Raw genomic sequence first — 19,253 nt, 5'->3', positions numbered from 1 at the left:
AGACAGGTTCGAGGGCGAGATGCAGCGGGTGCTTAGGTTCTAGGTGTATGTGGGCGTGCGTTGGATATGTCGTAGGGCGGGCTGGCAGAGTCGCCGTGTCTCGCGCTGCTCCAGGCGTCACCATGGTCAAGCATCTTCCCCACACGCGAGCGAGATGCGCCAAGCCCTGAGCACCGCGACGCACGGCGAGGGCCATGACACAGAACGCAGAGGCCGTCATCGCGTCATCCACCAGCGTCGCCCACTGGCAAAAAGTGCATTTCGCCTCGTCTTCCGGAGTTAGGTCGCATGCGCAATTGTTCGTAGCAACTCGGAAGCACAGACACTTACAGCGGAACCTCGGGCGGCGATTTTACACCAAAACGAGCTAGAATCTTCTCCGAGAATTTTGTCCATCGTCAAAGCTTCCATCACTACATCATATATACCATCGCCCTCCCACCATCCATCTCTGCACCCAATCTTCTGTCGCTTGCATCCCCTCCCGCAGCGTCTCTCACATCCACAATGCTGTCCTCAAGATTATCACGGACCGTAAGCAATTGCATGCATCCAAATATACTTGACATTCTCTGACCTCATCATAGTTTTTGCCGCGTGCGGCCTCGGCGGCGCGACGCACACCCGCCTTCAGGGCCCCCGCCATGTTCACGCGCGGGTACGCTGAGGGCGGCGAGGAGAAGGTCAAGGGCTCGGTCATTGGTATTGACTTGGGTACCACCAACTCCGCCGTCGCTGTCATGGAGGGCAAGGTTCCTCGCATCATTGAGAACTCCGAGGGTACGTTCATCTGGTTTTTCACCCAAATTGGCCATCCCGCTGACCCAATCCACAGGTGGCCGCACAACCCCATCCGTCGTCGGTTTCACAAAGGAGGGCGAGCGTCTCGTCGGTATCGCCGCCAAGCGCCAGGCTGTCGTCAACCCCGAGAACACTCTTTTCGCTACAAAGCGTCTCATCGGCCGAAAGTTCACCGATGCTGAGGTCCAGCGCGATATCCAGCAGGTCCCATACAAGATCGTCCAGCACACCAACGGTGATGCCTGGCTCGAGGCCCAAGGACAGAAGTACTCGCCTTCCCAGGTCGGAGGTTTCGTCCTTGGAAAGATGAAGGAGACCGCCGAGTCCTACATGGGCAAGAACGTCAAGAACGCTGTCGTCACCGTCCCCGCCTACTTCAACGATTCCCAGCGTCAAGCCACCAAGGACGCCGGTCAAATCGCTGGTCTCAACGTCCTCCGTGTCGTCAACGAACCCACCGCTGCCGCCCTCGCCTACGGTCTTGACAAGGCCACCGACAACGTCGTAGCTGTCTACGACTTGGGTGGTGGCACATTCGATATCTCCATTCTTGAGATCCAGGCTGGTGTCTTCGAGGTCAAGTCTACCAACGGTGACACTCACCTTGGAGGTGAAGACTTCGACATCACTCTCGTCCGCCACCTCGTTGACCAGTTCAAGAGGGAGCAGGGTATCGACCTGAACAGCGACCGCATGGCCATCCAGCGTATCCGTGAGGCCGCTGAGAAGGCCAAGATCGAGTTGTCTTCCTCCTCGCAGACCGACATCAACCTGCCCTTCATTACTGCCGACGCTTCCGGTCCCAAGCACATCAACACCAAGCTCACCCGCTCCCAGCTTGAGAAGATGATGGACCCTCTCATCACCCGCACCGTCGAGCCCGTCCGCAAGGCCCTCAAGGACGCCAACCTGAAGGCCACCGACATTTCCGAGGTCATCCTCGTTGGTGGTATGACCCGTATGCCCAAGGTTACCGAGTCTGTCAAGAGCATCTTCGGCCGTGACCCCGCCAAGTCGGTCAACCCCGACGAGGCTGTCGCCATCGGTGCTGCTATCCAGGGTGCTGTCCTTGCTGGTGAGGTCACTGACCTCCTCCTGCTCGACGTTACCCCTCTCTCCCTCGGTATCGAGACCCTCGGTGGTGTCTTTACCCGTTTGATCAACCGTAACACCACTATCCCCACCAAGAAGTCCCAGGTCTTCTCCACCGCTGCTGACTTCCAGAGCGCTGTCGAGATCAAGGTCTACCAGGGTGAGCGTGAGCTTGTCCGCGACAACAAGCTCCTCGGCAACTTCCAGCTCGTTGGCATTCCCCCGGCCCACCGTGGTGTACCCCAAATTGAGGTCACCTTCGATATCGACGCTGACTCCATTGTCCACGTTCACGCCAAGGACAAGTCCACCAACAAGGACCAGTCCATCACCATCGCTTCCGGATCTGGTCTCTCAGACGCTGAGATCGAGAACATGGTCAAGGACTCTGAGCAGTACGCTGAGCAAGACAAGGAGCGCAAGAACTCCATCGAGGCTGCCAACCGCGCTGACAGTGTTGTAAACGACACTGAGAAGGCTCTCAAGGAGTTCGAGGACCGCCTCGACAAGGCTGAGGCCGAGAAGATCAAGGAGAAGATCGCTTCCATGCGCGAGTTCATCTCCCAGAGCCAGTCTGGCGAGGGCTCTGCCACCGCCGCTGAGATCAAGGAGAAGACCGACGAACTCCAGAACGCCTCCCTGAGCCTGTTCGACCAGATGCACAAGGCCCGCTCCGAGAGCCAAAACCAGAGCGAGCAGCCTCAGCAGCCTGAGGGTGAGGGCGAGAAGAAGCAGTAAATGCTTTGATCGTTCAGCACTGGTTTTTGTCTTTCTTGTTGATCGCTTCGTTACGTCCAAAAGTAGGCGTCTTGCATCCTGTCATGATTGGTCTGGTTTAGGTCACGTCTAGACGTGTACATGTCCCTGCACATGTTTGAGCATCTCTGTATCATACTTTCCGACGGTTTCTCTTCTCACATTAGCGTTTGTTTTATTACCCTTACGGATCCTTGGTACACGTCGGAATTAACGAAACAGTGATATCCTCTGGTGGTCAGGACACGATGTGGAAGGGACGATATAATGGTGGAGTCATGAATGTACCATAGTCTAGAGATGCGAGATGGTAGCACTCCGCTTACTTCTCCGCTCTACAATCTACGATTTGAAATGTTCATGCTACTGTCCTTACATTTGCGCTAATATCGTGATCAATGAACCACACTATAGGTTTACATGATCTTCTGTGCCCCGCTATCTGAACCTCGGGATAACCTCATAATGTCGACCCGCTAAAGTCTTACGTCATAGCCGACCTCACAACCGTTGGCTTCCGGCCTTTGACTATGCGCAAATTTAACCTCAGATTGAACAGCCTCTTCCTATGACTCCATCTCACATTGCAGTCAAACAAGGCTTCCTCATCGCGCGTGGGACCATCATCACTAGATCAATCGTCACCAAGTCCATACACTGTTCATTGAAGTACTCTCCGCTTTGTACAGCCACCGGGATCGGCCCATCTGGTACTCAATACCGACGCCCTTTGAGCATTCGACTCAGCTCGACTAAAACCAAACCCAAGATGACAGACGCAACGAACCACCCCCTCTCCGGTCTCTGGCAACCGACGCAACTCCAGAAACTACACTACGGCGCCGACTCAGTCAAACAGCATCTCCTCTCATGCCTCCCAAAAGAGTCAAGCAAAGCCTTCATCATCACCGGAAACTCACTTGCTAGCAAAACGCCCTTGGTAAAGCAAGTCGAAGAACTATTGGGAAACAAGCACGCAGGCACCTTCTCCAAGATCGGCGAACACGCACCTGTCGCCCAACTCGACGAAGCCACCGACCTAGTCAAGAAAGACGAAAGCATCGATACTGTCATCTCCATTGGCGGCGGAAGCCCGATCGACAGCTCCAAAGCCATCAGCTATCGTCTGAACGAGAAGACTGGAAAGTACCTATACCACATCGCGATACCCACCACGCTCAGCGCAAGTGAATGCACCCTGATGGCTGGCTACACGCAATCCGATGGTGTCAAGACGGGTGTGCGAGCCAAAGAACTCGTTCCTCATTGCGTAATCTACGATGCCAAATTCGCTCTGCATACCCCCGAGCGCCTGTGGATGTCAACAGGTCTCCGTGCCATGGATCATGCCATCGAGCTGCTCTACCATCCCACCGCCACCGAGATGCCCGCCAGATGGTTAACGCTACAGTCCGCCGCCACCCTCTTCGAAGCCCTGCCGAAGTACAAGCAAAACCCCAAAGACGAAGATGTGATCACAAAGCTTCAACTCGCTGCTTTCGCTTCCCTGGGTTTCTTAGGCTACAACATCAAAGGCGGTCTCGGTCTCTCTCACGCTCTGGGTTATGCTCTGGGTTCTCCTTATAGCATCCCGCATGGCATCACATCTTGTCTCACCCTTGGACATGTGGTCAAGCTCAAAGCTCAAGACCCGGCTGCAGCGGAGCAAGTTGCTCGTTTGCTTCCTTTTATCGGCGAATCGGCGTCTGGCGATGCCAAGGCTGATGCGGAGAAAGTTGGTGATAGGGTACTGGAATTGGTGAAAGATCTTGGTTTGGACAGTGATTTGAGGAATTATAAGGTGGGTAAGGATCAGATTCCGGTGATCACTGAGAGAGCGACTGGCGGGCAGAAGGAAGGTCAGGTTTATGATGCTGTTGAGGGGCTGGTTAAGGGGTTGTTTGTTTGATTTTGCATTCACTTCGCCTTCTCTACCCTTCTACCCCCCTAAGCCTTAGGCGTTCCTCTAGAAATTAAAAGCACGAGCAAAGCCTTTCATGTTCACATAAAGTAAACTAAGCTTTAGCGGCACGAACCGCATTAATCTTCCCAATCAAGAACTCGCCAGCCTCCTCCGCGTCATCGCCATAGCTGAGATGAGGAAGTAGAACAGCCCCTGCGAGGTTACCGTCACAAACCGTGTCGCGAACGAGCCCACCGCAAAAGATTTGGAGCTTGTCGCGGGGGAAGTTGGGTATCTGCTGGTTATCGCGGCGGTTCTGGGTGTCGCCAAAGGTAACGACACCAGCGATCTGGTTCTTGACACTAGCGGAGAGATCCTCGATAGCACGGTGGTTGACTGCTGCACCTTGACTGTGGTCATGATTAGTCTCTGAATGAGTTGGAAACAGGGCGCAACATACGAGTAGCCACCGCAGACGATGATAGCCGAAGGGCATTGACTGTTGATATCTTCAAGAATGCCGCGCATCTCGCGCTCAGAAACGAGATCGGTGCCGCCGGGCAAATAGTTGGTGGAAAGCAGCGCTGCATAGTCGACGCCCTCAATAGCCAGGTCGTCACCGTATTCGCGGCGCAGCTCATCGCCCAGTGGCTGACCGATGATAGAGCCCTGTCCTCTCAAGTTAAACCAAGGTACAGCTACCTAACCCTCGTATAACTTACCATGTTGCCCGCTTCAGTGGATCCTCGAGCCCAAACAAAGATGACGTCCCTACATCCGCCACCGAGCCGGCTGGAGAACTCATTCTCGGTCAAACTGGTGCGGTCAAAGAAGATTTGGCGTGTCGCAACCACGGCAGACCCCGAGTTGGGGAGCGCGATAGGCGTGGCAGAAGAGGCGATGGCCAAAGCCAGGATTGAGATGATGGTGTTCATCATGATGAAAGTAAGAGCGAAAGATATGTTTGGTAAAGAGACTACGGCGTAGAAAAGCGAAGGCGAAGGCGAAGGCGAACCGAGAGAGCGAGAGTGAGTGAAAGGCAGAAGGAGCTCGTTGTTGAAGCTTGCCGGATGGTTGTGAGGTGAAGATGCCTCATACTTATACACACGATTTGCTCAACCCTCCTTCTCATCCCACGCTCTCCTCTCTACGTGAATGATCCCGTCTCACCATCAATATCTTGGTGTATTCCAAGAGCAGTTCGCCGACGTTGGTGCCTGAGCCGAGGCAGCTCTTACTCCTCTCCCCCACCCAATTAGCTAGAGCATGAGGAGACTCTCTTCAAAGGGCCAAGATCATAGTATTATACCAAGACACTGGGGGGAAAAGTAAAGCCTAAGATTAGAAGTTGGTGTGTGAGATAGCAGATAAGATACAGGGCCTGTCCTAAACCTCACTCCTGGTAGTTCTGGACTGACCTTGGAAGACTTTGGAAACACCAATAGCTGCTCGTAGAGCATTCGACGCACCTCGGCAACTTATTGTGTATGATTGCATGACTCTTAGATCGTCTGGGGTGCATCGGCAATTCGACGCGAACGAGATCTTTCCAAGGTTGAATTCATCGAATTGTGTCGCAGGTCCTTGCGTCTGATCGGGCTTGGCTTGCCGTGATTGAAAGCTAGGTTGGGATTGTTGTCGTTTGCACCCGTCCATGCAGAAAAAGACGGGACCACTGGATTAGGCGTCCCGCCACCGCGATGAACTGTTGCTTACTGTAATCTTCGCGGTTACAACCCACAGCCATATCGATACCTCAGGCATTCACTCACCTCATACTGACGGTCATTGCTTTTGACCTGGACAAAAGACGACTGAATTCAAGATTGATAATCTGTAGCCGTGAGCAACTCAAAAGAACGTAATTGATGTACCGCGCATGATACTACCACACATTACTGTCAAACGTACACAACTCCCCATAGTACTTCATTCCTTGTCTCCAACTGGCTGCAGTCATGCCTCGGTACAAAAATCGAATAGATTAAAGGTTCACGAAGCCAAGAAGATGTTTTGTGCAGATGATCGCAACACCATCGACACCCTTGTCAAACGTGTCACAGTTGCCGAGGTCCCATTTCAGCCACCACAGTCATCCAATCTTTCAACAACATAATGCCACTCAACCTTGTCGTGTCTTCCTGTGACGTTTGATAGGGATGGAAGTTGCGTTCGAGATGGGCGGACTTATAAGGCACTCTTGTCTCCTTCCGAGATGCGTGCAACAACAAGTTCTACACGAGCACATCAAATTCACTGCCCACGAAGATGCGCTACACTTCTATTGCTCCTCTTTTGGCCTTCACATTCTTCGCCACCTCTTCCGCCCAAGAGGAATGTCCTGAGCTGCCTGATAGCGGTGTGGAAATCGGAGAGCCGGTTCCAATTGTTCCTGGCGATGTCCCCAGAGGATGTTCCGACTACGAGATACTCGTTGGTAAGCTGCAATTCAATAACCGCAAATGTCTACCGCAACATTGACCTTGTTTTTAGCTCGTGGAACCAGCGAGCCTAGCTTTCCAACCTACGGCGTCATCGTTGGTGACCCTGTTGTGAGCAACGTTTCAGCGGAACTGTCTGGAGTACAGGGTTATCCGGTCCAGGTACGATATCCAAGTATTGCTTCGAACATAGCATCACCAACTGAATTCCTTTCAGTACCCAGCCAGCTCGCAAATCATTTCTGGTGGACGGCAAGGCGTCGATGACATTGTTCAGCGCTTGACCGCGCAGTCTTCCGCCTGCCCAAATCAGACCTTTTCTCTGGTTGGCTACTCGCAAGGCGCTAGCATCATGCACCGAGCTGCAGATAGACTGCCTACTTCTCTGTTCCCCAAGATCAAGTCGGTTGTCATGTTTGGAGACCCAAATTTGAGGCTGGGCGTAGTTGGAGATAAGTTCCCCAATGGTCTGAAGGCAAAGGTGCTGCAGATTTGTGCAAAGGGCGATCCTGTAAGTCTATCAATCGTGTTGCACGAGGGTGGGAAACAGACCATGCTGACCATGAGATGTAGGTCTGTGACTCTGGGTCCTGTCAGTTCTATCACTTGACCTACATCCGTCCTGAATACATTGAAGGGGCCGTGACGTTTATCGCGAGGGCCTTCAAGGGTATGACCCTCTAGAGCGGTACTGTGGTTTAGCAGTCTGTATGGTTGCTCTGATATATCAAGGCATTTTGAGTCAGTATTTAGTCCTCCAGAATATGTAAGATTGAGAAACAGAGCATCGAAGCAGGTGATATACATATGTATATAATCTGAACCGGAGTGGTGACCTTCCAACGCCAACACCAACCGAACGCTGAATCGAAAAGTGATGATAGCAAACCAGAACAGACGTCGTTTGAAAAGAGCGACACGTGAAGTGGATGCCATGCCGCGAAAGGCGTCTTAACTAGCAAGTTCCCCAATCACACCGGCCACGTAGCATAGTGCCGAGGCCCAGATGGCCGTTTTGACTATACCCGCCGCTTTACCGCCCCTCTTCTTATCTTTGGTCGTTCGTCCGCTCCGGTCTTGTTCTGTGCTGCTCTCTTGATTACTAACTGCTCGCTCGGCAGCCTGCCTGCGCTCAGTGAAATCCTTCTCAAGTTGCTCTTCGCTCTCTTCTGGCCCAACGTAGCCGGTAGGCGAAAGGCGTGCCGTTCCATCTATCGGATTGATGTAAGTTCTTTCTCCTGTGATGCCAGCGTCCTTGTTCTGCTCCATTGTGGTTGATGGATCGGCCGTTTGGAAGGATCTGGTAGACGCTGTGGAATTGAGACCGCCGCGCAAGACGAGCAAATACTTGTTTGCTTTGACGATCTCAAGACCATTCTCGATGTACGGAATGAACTTAGCGGGCTCTTCGAGAGTTGATAGCGCTTCATGTAGTGGTATCATAGGAGGGGCCTTGTGGGGTTCCGTTGTTGTAGAGGTGGTTAGCGAAAGCTTGCCGCTGTGCGGATCGTGCAAAAGGATTGTATAGATCGTTGGTGAGCCCGGTTCTGGCGAATGCGATGATGCGCCTGACTGAGGTATTTCACCAACAGCATCGTCAATGCTCGGTTTCGGGTCTACAGTGGCATGTTCGGTCGTTGGAGTAGTGTGGTCAGCGGTAAAGATTTCTTGTGTAGCTTTTGGGGCTGCATCGATTGCTGTGACTTCTTCTCCGCGCACGGTATCTGCAGTAGTTGTGCCACTGGCGTGATATGAGGCGTCGTCCATTGTAGGATCCTCCTTCAACATGTCAAACTTCTTCACGTCATGATCTTCAGTCAATCTGCTTTCCTTAACCGGACAGGCCGGCTGCTCGTGATCAGTGGCGACAGGACCAGACCTATCCTCGTTTGAGTTTTGCATGTTATCAGCCAGTTCGTAGTCGTCACGTTCGTGGGTCACCTTCACGTCGGCCTCTGTTGCGCCTATCTTAGATGGCGTTTCACTCTCTAAGCTCTCCAAAACGGGTCCGAATGGTCTAAACAGGCTGTGCGCAAGGGGTCCTCGCTCTTCAAACGATTTGCTCGGTGTTGCCTTCGGCATACGCGCGTATCCATCATCTGAGAGTCCACGCATAGCTGACTTCTGTGCATCGACCTCATGGGCGAGACGTTCTTCAGCAGCTACCTTGGCACGAAGCTGGGCTTTGTCGGCATCACTCATAGCGGAAGACGTCTTGGTCTGAGATGACTGCTCACGGTCCTGCGGAACTTCCAGAGCTGGGGTGTCGGGAAAGATTTTAATGTCCTCCCAGAGATGTGGAGCCACACCGTAAACGAGCATGGCACGTTCCAGCAATCGAGATAGGGCCATCTGTGTATCTCTAAGAGTTAGCAAACTGTTCGCAACAGCTTTGTAGTTTGCGAGCATGCTCTGATCAATTTCCGGGTCCTCGAGCCGGGCCTGTAGACTCCAGATGAGATAACGCGTAAGGTGAGCGTTCTTCTGGGTAATTTTCGACGCAATGCTCAGGCGCCTTTTGAACGCTGGTGAGACGTTCTTTGTTCCGTCCGAGTCGCCGAGATCTTGGAGCAAGGCGTATGCCTTATTAAGGTCGTTGTCTGTGCTCTGGTACCGGAGACGCAATTCTTGAATTGCCCTTACTTTCTTCGGCGTCAATGAACGAAGCTTTCCGATTTCTGAGCGTTGTCGTAGAGTGTTGATAGCAGAGTCCAGGAGGTCCTCATCCGCTTTCATACGCCTCAAGAGAGGTTTAGATGCTGGAATGTCTGCCTCTAGGTCTTCGACCACTTGCTTCATCGTCGTGCGACCCTTGCGAATACGTGCCAGGATCTTGTCGAAGAACAAGCGGGTTTTCTTCGCATCCGCTTCTTCGGTCGGGTCTTGCCAGAAAAGACTAGAGAATCTTGCACCGCTTTCTTCAAGCCAAGACTTCATCCGTTCGACGCTCGACTCCAACTGGCTTTCGTCTGCTTTGTATGGGGTTTCGTCCATCTTTGTAGTTGTCCTGGGCTCACTGGATTCTTGTGAATCAAACGAGATCTCTGGCCGCTGCATTTGCCGTTCGATTCGACGAACGTGTTGGTCATTGATGATCTTGGACTCAAGCATCGGATCCATACCGGTCTTTGCCTTGGGGGTGCTCTCGAAAGTGCTCTCCAATCTAGCCCGATCCGCTTTTCTACGTTCTTCGTCCAGGACCTTGCTCCTTCTTGCGGCCATGTTCGCACGAATCTCGTCCGCACTCAAGAAGTCCAAGTCGTCTTTGGGCAACTGGCTCAAGATTTTTGACGTTGACCTCACAGATGTGACGCTGCCTTGTGTACTGGGTGTCTCCTGTGGTGGGATGTGTTCTTGCGTGGAAGGTTGCTTCGTGGGTAGAGGACCTGAGCTTGGAGGAAGCGACGGGAGGGTTTCCTGCATATGTGGTTCTGAGGAGAGCTCGTGGGTCCCGTCAGTTGAGGATGCTGACATTGACGACTCGTCACCAGCCTTTGCCATGGGCGCAGAGTCGGCATCAGGCTTTGCTACGACGTCCTTTGGTATCCTCCTTTGCACTGTGGTCTCTCTCCAGCTGCCTGCTTCCGCCGTGCCGTGTCGTTGCGCGTCTTCGTGTTCGGGCTTCTCTGTCAGGAAGCGGTCCATAAAGGAAGGTTCTCTACTGGGTGCGGCCGTGCTGGGTTGTTCGATCTTCTTAGCCGCATCCGTTTTCGTTTTCGCAATGTATTCTTCAAACGACTCTGTGTTCTTCGGTCGCGTCGGCTGCTCGTGTTCGTAGTCCTGCGCTGTGGCACTAGGTGCGCTTGTTGTAGATTCGGTCGATAATCCTGAATGACGGCCAACAATCTTGACATGAGATTGCTCTCGCGGCCTCCTGAGATCAGAGGGTGACTCAATGCCAGTCGGGTCGTCAGGGAGCAGTCTTGCCCTGGATGACGGTTGAGGGAAGTGTGATTCTCTTTCCCTAAGGATATCGCGCTCTTCACTATCGATCTTGACCCGTCGCGGGTATTTCGGACCGGCACTGCCACTCTTGCCTTGCTTCGGTGGCGAAGCGTTATCGTCGTGGCTCTCCATCTCTCTCAACATCCACTTAGGAATGCTATTGGCAAGCCATTCCCAGTCTTTGTTGCCCTTGCCACTCAACCTCTCGTTGCTGGCCCCGAAGATGGCCTCGTATGGATCATTCATGAGTTTCCTTCGCCATTGCTGGTACTGCTCTAGCTGCAACCATTCCAGGTTGGACATGCCGGATGGACGTTTGTTGCCATTGTTGTCTTCGTGTTGTGCTGACTTGGAGGGCGTGCGCGAGAAGCACCGCGTGCGAAGGGCCGCGTCGTCGGAGCGGAGGATGCGTTGCACATAGCGTTGGAAAGGAGCGAGTGTCGGGTCCCGGCGCCACCAAGTCATGATGGAAGCCGTCAGGGGGATCGGAGGGAGAAGGGATGCAGGAGGTAGACTGAGAGTCTTAGCTCTGTGGCTTGTCAGAGATGGAGGATTACACGATTGCAAGTACAACATACCGTGATACCTATCGCAGGTCTGCTGTCCAAGGCACCGACAGCTCCTCGGAGCTGAGCCTAGGTGAACGGATAGTGGTTACATCAATAGCCGGCAAATGGCGCTGGGAGCAGTGGCGCACTCAAGGGACGAGAGCAATGCTGTGAAGAGCGTGTGGATTGAAGAGAAGATCGAGAACAGCTAAAGGCGATGGAAGGCCAGGCAGCCTCCAGGGAGTGATGGCGTCGCCATATCCCCGCGTAAGCTCCGTGCCGCTTATCATGTTTCGCGGGGTACGTTCCCGCGTGATCGCTTGTTCGCGTCACCATTTCACTGGTCCCGGTCGTCCAGAACTGCCCACGCCACATGAGACGCTTTTCCTTTTTGCTGTAGATGGTATTGCTGATAGGGTCGTTGTGCGTAGCCTTCGGTTGATGGATATCAGTGAGGCTTGACGCGTACCAAGTCGCGTCACGACGCCGATAAGGCGATAAGGCAACAGCGCTACGCCCTATCGGATTTCATCTCTAGGGAACCTTTCACTCTCAGTACCAAAATCGCGATGGCAACTTTCATTCAATACTCACGATCCTCAATTGCAAGGCTGACCACAGGTTATCAATGATAGTATCGTTTCGAACAATCTATCTACAGGTTTCAAGATCGGCGCGCATTCATCATCCCCGTCTCGGCGTGGCACCCAATGTACTCGAAGAATTGCTGGTCCGGCTCCAGCACGTAAACCTCATGGAATAGCCGGAGAGACAATACATTGTTCAGCTTTTTCGCATACATCAGGAAGCCTCCGAAGATGTTGATATGCGTCTGGTGGCTTTTACTCCAGTATTCAAGCGACGCCAGGTCATCGAAATAGCCCAAACCGAACGTTCTTTCACTGTTCGCCTCGAACGAGTTTGAATCCACAACATCCCACAAGTTCATCGCATAACATCCAACCTCGCGCCCTTCATCACGTAGAAACTCCATCCCCTCGACGAGCACCGGATGCATTGTATCGAGGTAGAGTTTGCGCTCTCCTGGTAGCGTGTCGGACCAATCCTGGCCTGATCGAATCACGCACAGATTGGGCCTGCCGGATATACGGACACGTTTTGAAGAATCTGCATCATCACTCGAGCCATTCGCGGTGCCATCCTTAGAGCACCATCTATCGCCCTCGAGTTTGTTGTCTTGAGCAGCTGCTAAGCGATCCCGCATGCTACCCCAATACGCGTGTTGTTCCAACTCGCCTGAGATCCTCTCTTGCATGTTGGCCGCTCCTTCTGGATTCTCAGGGTTTGAAAATACTGTTTCAAAACGATCCATCGTTGGACACAGAATCTCCTGGAACCACCCATGCCCATCTTTTTCCCTGTCTGAACTCTGCCACCAAGTATCGAACCCAGATTCCTGCTGCCAGCTGCTGTGCAAGTCTGCGCTGCGCCAATATGCAATCACAGCGATGGTATAGGCCCCTCTCTTGTCGATTACGGAGGTTGTTTCCCAAAACGACGGGCGCTTTGACTGTGGCCCTCTACTCACGAACTCCTGAAGTTTGGTAACGGCTATGCCGTCGTTCCCGGTAACAGAGTCGTACTGCGCTCCCATCATGGCCATGACGAGATCATCCATTGTAGCCTGGAATCTGGAGCAATATCCAGGGAACGGCGGAATGTAGTTGGACGGCGTGCTAACTGGGCATGTTCTCTCCCTGCGATGGTGCTCTGGAATTGCGTCCTCTGGCATCTTCAAGACTTATTCGAGAAGTTATATCGGATCTGTGGGGAAAAGATCCGTCGCACTCCTCGTGCCTGGGCGCTGTGTTATGAGAGGAGAAGCCACAGGGCACCGTCTATCGAGTCTCAGCTAAGGGCAAGTCTTGCTGCCCGCTCCTCGCAGTCCCGTACAACGGCACGGGACGCTGTGCAGCAAGGGCCTCGGTTCACATGTGTCTAGGTGGGGCACTGGACAAGGGTCGGATCTCGCGCTAGGCCTTAGACCTGGAGTCTGGATGTGCTCCCGGCATCGGTTTTCTTTTGTGCCTAGAGAAGCCACTGTACTGACAGTGACGTAGTATTTGCGCATATGCGCTTCTGCAGCACTCTCATCTTGGAATTTGCGAAGCTGGGTATGAGTTCAAGATCCACATTTGACAACCCTATCTGCGTGTGCCGCGCGCCGCTAAGGCATGGACCGCCAGGTACGGCTGAAGGCTGTATGTCAGCCAGGCTCTTTTCCAGTCTCGTGTCCAACTATATCTTATTACCTTCGGACAAGATCGTAAAATGTCAAAAAGCAATTCAACAACCAATTGCGCGACGTTGCGATAGGAATCGGGCCGTGAGATCTTCACAGCGATCTTGGTAGCCAGCACCCCGAGATCGCCAAACTACCACAAGGATGATCATTCGAGGAACTGCGGCTACTTATTGCGCCCGGTGGGTTTCTCATCCGAAAAGGCACCCACACCAATCGCTTTGCACCGTCATGGGTCACCTGCGCCCGATTGAAAGCCTCCACTCTCGTCGTGTATCGTATAGCTTTCGTTTTTCGGGCATTCCTTTTTACAATGATACTCAATGTTAAGGGCCTTGCTGCTCGGCGTACCCTGATCTCGCGCGAGAGGGCCCTCAACTGTCGATGCTTGTTTCGCCAGCATGTCTAATCCCTTCACGACTGAAGCATGGACCGAATACGCAATTGGTATTGTCGTTATAATACTTCGAATTACAGCGCGCTGCTGGCAGATCCAACTACGTTGGGATGGAGATGATTACTTCGCCGTACTCTGCGCCTTCTTCTTCACCGCTGAACTTGTCATGCTGGAGCTCATCGGCCAGAATGGCTCCATCACTGGAATGAGTAACGAACTCGCGTTGCAACTTACACCTGAGGAAAGCCAACGTGTTACTGTGGGTAGTAAATACCTTCTCGCAGGGTGGATGCTATATACAACCCTGATATGGTGCTGTACGTAAATGCTTTGGTAACGGAGCACTCGAGGCCATGTGGTCGTACTAATAGGCTGTTACCACAGTAAAAGCTTGTATGCTGTTCTTTTACAGGAGGCTCACGTATGTATACTTTACAAATTTAGATTGATCCCCGCTGATAGCAATAGGCTCAATCTCCAGCAACATAATCTCGTCAAGATTACTGGGGCAGTCTGCCTTGTAGCTTACATCGCTACTATCATCGTGTTTCTCACACACTGTCACCCTATCTATCGACTCTGGCAAATATATCCATATCCGGGTGATGACTGCGCGCTCAACATATCCAAATATCTGGCGTTGGTCGTTACAAATGTAACGTGGGTAGCCCTAAAAATGAGCCTGTCCACTTCTGTACCATACTTACAATCATCCAGCACCGATCTCATGATCTTGTATATTCCGCTACCTCTACTCTGGAACGTCCGACTACCTTTAAGAAGGAAGCTTCTGTACGGAGTCTGGTTATGCACCGGTGTTTTCATGATGACAGCAACATTGCTCCGCTGCATCCTGTGTCTTCAAGACGTTTCCCAGATCAACGTTGGCACCATTTGGTCAATCCGCGAAACAGTGAGCCTCTCAAATTTTAAGGCCACTAGGACCTTGCTAATGTTTGCCACAGTTTGTCGGAATCTTAGCTGTCAACGCACCTATCCTCAAGCCCTTTCTCAGTAAAGCCAGGAAAGCTATGTCATCGATCAAGCCATCAAACGACAATTCGGGCCAGAATTTGCCAGACAGCCTTCGTTTGTCGCATGTTGAGAGGAAGGGCAAAAGGAGAACTGTGCATGAGATCGACAACATAGACATGAGCATGAATGGAAGCGAAGAGCGCATTGTGAGACAAGGAACAGACGAAGAAAGAGCGAGCAGTGATGTCAATTCGAGAGATGAGGGTGATGCGGTTTAAACTCGGCATTGCGTGCAAAGTATGATCTAGCGCAATGAGTCATGAGCCGGTCAGTAGGAGCTGACGCATGGTATAGGTACAGCGGCGACGCTGATCAGGCTGCTGCGGATCTGTGTCTGTCGTGGCACCAGTGTTGCCAATAGAGTGGTCTATCATCAGATCATATCTACTGCAACATAACGCACCATGCGAGTGGTTCTGCCCTTATCGTCATCATCGGTGTAAGAACAGGTGCTGCATCAGCCACAAGACTACTTTCCAGCGTCGGTCGGCAATGAAGCCCAATACAGTCGGGTGGTGAAAACCCAATAGCAGGCCAGTTCTAGTGTTGTGAAGCATGGAAGCAGAATCTAGGTCATGTCATGCAAATGCATGTACATGATAATAATACACTCGCATATACCCAGTATCCTCTAGCTCAATTCTCATCCTCCAACAGCCTCCTCTCTTCTTCGATAACTTCAGCTTTCTTATCATCCTTCCCACCCGACCTCTGCAGACTGACCGCAATCGCCGCTCCGATGATAAGCACGGCTCCCACCAAGCTCTCAGCAGGCGGCGTAGTTCCCCAGATCACCTTCTCGACAACAAGCGCGAAGACAAGTTGCAGATACGTCAAGTTTGTTGCTCTTCCACCTTTCTCCCTCTGCAGGCCTTCCGTCAAGAGAAATTGCAACAGAAACCCGAAGAGCCCAATAATGGCGATCAATCCCCACTGACCGAGCGTTTTGGGCATGACGAAATGTAACGAAGGGTGAACCAGGATGAGCACGAAAGAGGCGATCGTTGCGATGAGAGAAAAGTAATTCACCGAGATGAGCGAGTGGGCACGCTTGCCGATCACTCGGATGGTTGCGTAGGCTGTCGAAGCACCAAGCGTGCCTAGAATTGCAATGAGGATTGCCAGAGCGCGTTGTTCAGCGGTAGTTGATGGTAATGGTGCATGCCCGTCCGAGCCATCGGCTAGTGGCCTTGAGTGCGAAGCGGGAAATAGCCATGGTGGTCTCGCGACGAAGAGAACGCCGCAGAATGCGACGAAGCTGCAAAGTGCTTCTTTCCACGTGAAAGGCTCGCGTAGCCAGATGAAGCATACAATGGCTGTCATAGTTGGGATTAGGAAAGTTATTACTGTTGCGTCGGAGAATTCCAGCCATGATAAAGAGTCTAGGCGGTATTGTTAGCTATAGTCCTGTTCACTATCATGACCCACCCATGCAGGTCGCAATCTTATATGGAGTGAACCGGGAGGAGTCGTAGAGGGAGTTAAACTTACAATACAGTCCAAATAGACCGACAAATCCTGCGGTACCTCTCAGTATAAGCAGCCCTTTGATGCCTTTCTGGCCAAAAGGAAAGTCAGGCACCGCGTGGTACCAAGAGTAAATCGAGCAGATGATCGTCGTGCACAGCATGCGGATGAAGATGATTTGCAAAGCGTGAAATTCGATGGATGGGTCATTCGCGAGCAGTTTGGCTGCTGTGTTCATCTATTGCTCATTTGTAAGTGGCATGGTCTGCGGCATGCAGTCATTGCACACAAGAAATAAAACTTACGACAGAACCGCATGTCTGTGCCAAGAAAACTAAGAATAACCCGAAATTCCGCCTGTAGAATGACTTCAGACTCTGCGATATTTTGCTCCATATTCCTGGCGGATTGGCTTCCTCGTCCGTATCGTGCGCAGAGCCTGAAACTGCAGATGGCAGGCGTGGCAGGAAGTTTACCCTTGAGCGCCCTGCGGACGGCGGTGGGTCGGCTATGGTGCCATAAGACATCTCGAACCTTTTGTTGAAATGTTTGCGATTGCAAAGTTGAAGTGGAAGGGCAGAAGCCGTAGCAATGCGGAGCAAAAACCCATGGTCCGGTGACCCACTAGTGGGTCTCTCATTCGGCGGTAGCCCGTGTCTAGCCTTGCTTACTTCAGCTAGAATCTTCTCACGCATGCCACAAGACTGCGAATGTAATACTGATCACAATATTGCCGACATATTTTTAATCTTTTTGTTAAGCAAGTGCAGTTGCAAGTGAATGTGTGAATCAAAACGAAGACACTTAGTGTTCCTAATATATGTACAAGAAAACCAACTCTCACGTACTACCGAACTTAGCCAGCATCTTTCTACAAGATGTTGGCCTAGGAAAGGTAAGCTGCATCAACCCAGCTCTTGTAGTCGCTGCCCAGAACAGTGGAAGGGCTAACGGCAGCCGAGAGCTTCTTTGAGAAGGACGCCCTGGTACCCTTGGATCCATCACCGGTGTTTGCGTACTCGGCATATGTGACCTTGTCAGTCCTGGGGTCATCGGTATTCCAAACTTTCCATCCCGCGGCATTGATGACATTAGTCATGCTAGTCTTCTGGAACACAACACGAGAGAAATTCCTCCAAGGACGGCCGAGGTAGTAAGCACCCGCGCTCACCGTGTTACCGGGAGCAGCGGCGATCTTCGAGTTGTTGATGACATAGTATGAGGGATTGGAATCTGAATCGCGACCGTTGGCAGTAATGTAACCCACCGACGCTGTGAGAACGCCCAGAGAGCAACCATCAAACCATGCTATGGCCTTCTGGCCGAAGATGAAATCAGTCGCTCCTTCGATGTAGGATTTGGCATAGACCTGGCTACCCTGCTGGGCGAGGATGGTGTCTTGGTAACCCTTGAACTGGCATCCGTAGTAGCCTTGCTTATCAGCATAAGCACTAAGGGCGAGAGCTTGCGAGCCCTGTCCGCGTGTGTTGACCAGGTTGATGTTGTAGACCTTTAGGTTTGGTGTCCAGGCGCGGAGAGTAGCAGTTTCGTCGTTGTTGGGGGCGTCATCTTGACTTTTGCCCTGGGTGATGGTCACGGTGTTGCCGGTGTAGCTGCTAGTGTCTGTCGTTTCGCCGTACACCGTCAGGGCCGACTTGAGCGGCTTGATGTAAACTTGCTCCTTGTATGTGCCTGCAGAAACGGGGGCACCAAGTCAGTACATGTCTCACATGGAGTTGGTACATCCAGAACTAACCCTTCGCGATGAAAATGCATTGTGCAGCCGTGCTGGAAGCGCTCAAAGCATCAACGGCGGACTGAACCGTTTTGTACTTTCCGCTACCACCCACAGCCAGACATCCAGAAGGAGGACTTGTACGTCCAGCCCGAGGCGCCAGCGTCGTTGGAGCTGCGACAGCGGATGCCGCGAGGGTGAGCACGAAAGCGATTGATGGGAGCATTGTGGACAAAGTAGGACAGTTGAAAATGAAAGTATAAGAGTGAGTGAATGCAGAACTTAGCCTGAAGGCGCGCAGTATGCATATACATATAATAACTTCAGCATGCCGGCTAAGCAAACTATATTGGCGGACTCCCCGGGTCTGACCTAGACCTCCGAACAGCCGCTTAGTGAGCTACGGGGTCGTTTCCCCGCTATGAAAGCTGTCGAAACGGGCGATGCAAGCCATCGGAAAATTGATGTATGCACCCCAGACGGTGAATCTCTCATCGCGCAACGACTGCGCATGTGCATTGCGCCGGTTGGTGGGAATCTTGTTGCCGTCCGTGCGTTGATTTGGGTTGATTGTAGCGTGTTACAGAGGGCTGACGGAGGCAGTATTGAGGTCCGAAGTGATGCCGCGTGCGCATCGCATTACTGATGGTGTTGAAGCTGACGCGTTGTTGGGCACTACGGACGCGCCTCCTTCTTGCAGGTCGAGGTTTGTGGGGAAGGATCCTGCGCAGGGCCGTGCGTTGATCACGTGAGCTGGTGTCGCGCTAAGAGGCCCGGGATCCACACGTTCCAAGCCCAGCAATTCATTCATTGTGCGACGCTGAGACCAATCTTCCGCAGACCGCGCTTTGACATCAATTATTCACTTTG

The 19,253-nt window shown here is 52.3% G+C and overlaps 7 protein-coding genes across 7 annotated transcripts; 3 read left to right on the top strand and 4 right to left on the bottom strand.

Annotated features, from left to right (window-relative positions):
• Positions 1–507: 507 nt before the first annotated feature.
• Positions 508–2,631, top strand: J4E84_000364 (uncharacterized protein; the record flags this gene model as incomplete). The annotated part of the gene is made up of 3 exons (XM_049383005.1): positions 508–534; positions 588–780; positions 836–2,631. 3 exons carry the CDS (start codon positions 508–510, stop codon positions 2,629–2,631), a joined length of 2,016 nt encoding a protein of 671 aa, XP_049248523.1.
• A 787-nt stretch (positions 2,632–3,418) lies between these two features.
• Positions 3,419–4,558, top strand: J4E84_000363 (uncharacterized protein; the record flags this gene model as incomplete). Its single annotated transcript, XM_049383004.1, has 1 exon — positions 3,419–4,558. The coding sequence occupies one exon, from the start codon at positions 3,419–3,421 to the stop codon at positions 4,556–4,558; it is 1,140 nt and encodes a 379-aa protein (XP_049248522.1).
• Positions 4,559–4,664: 106 nt separating this feature from the next.
• Positions 4,665–5,277, bottom strand: J4E84_000362 (uncharacterized protein; the record flags this gene model as incomplete). Its single annotated transcript, XM_049383003.1, has 3 exons — positions 4,665–4,962; positions 5,013–5,221; positions 5,275–5,277. 3 exons carry the CDS (start codon positions 5,275–5,277, stop codon positions 4,665–4,667), a joined length of 510 nt encoding a protein of 169 aa, XP_049248521.1.
• Positions 5,278–6,820: 1,543 nt separating this feature from the next.
• J4E84_000361 (uncharacterized protein) lies at positions 6,821–7,677 on the top strand (the record flags this gene model as incomplete). The annotated part of the gene is made up of 4 exons (XM_049383002.1): positions 6,821–6,989; positions 7,046–7,155; positions 7,211–7,504; positions 7,567–7,677. The coding sequence occupies 4 exons, from the start codon at positions 6,821–6,823 to the stop codon at positions 7,675–7,677; spliced, it is 684 nt and encodes a 227-aa protein (XP_049248520.1).
• Positions 7,678–7,944: 267 nt separating this feature from the next.
• Positions 7,945–11,403, bottom strand: J4E84_000360 (uncharacterized protein; the record flags this gene model as incomplete). The annotated part of the gene is made up of 1 exon (XM_049383001.1): positions 7,945–11,403. One exon carries the CDS (start codon positions 11,401–11,403, stop codon positions 7,945–7,947), a length of 3,459 nt encoding a protein of 1,152 aa, XP_049248519.1.
• A 4,414-nt stretch (positions 11,404–15,817) lies between these two features.
• J4E84_000359 (uncharacterized protein) lies at positions 15,818–16,504 on the bottom strand (the record flags this gene model as incomplete). The annotated part of the gene is made up of 1 exon (XM_049383000.1): positions 15,818–16,504. One exon carries the CDS (start codon positions 16,502–16,504, stop codon positions 15,818–15,820), a length of 687 nt encoding a protein of 228 aa, XP_049248518.1.
• Positions 16,505–17,534: 1,030 nt separating this feature from the next.
• Positions 17,535–18,609, bottom strand: J4E84_000358 (uncharacterized protein; the record flags this gene model as incomplete). The annotated part of the gene is made up of 2 exons (XM_049382999.1): positions 17,535–18,340; positions 18,405–18,609. 2 exons carry the CDS (start codon positions 18,607–18,609, stop codon positions 17,535–17,537), a joined length of 1,011 nt encoding a protein of 336 aa, XP_049248517.1.
• Between the last annotated feature and the right edge of the window lie 644 nt (positions 18,610–19,253).

The sequence above is a fragment of the Alternaria hordeiaustralica genome (assembly GCF_023758085.1).
Source record: "Alternaria hordeiaustralica strain BMP 2776 chromosome Unknown scaffold_1, whole genome shotgun sequence".
NCBI classification, from domain to species: domain Eukaryota; kingdom Fungi; phylum Ascomycota; class Dothideomycetes; order Pleosporales; family Pleosporaceae; genus Alternaria; species Alternaria hordeiaustralica.
This window is presented reverse-complemented; position numbering and strand designations above follow the sequence as displayed.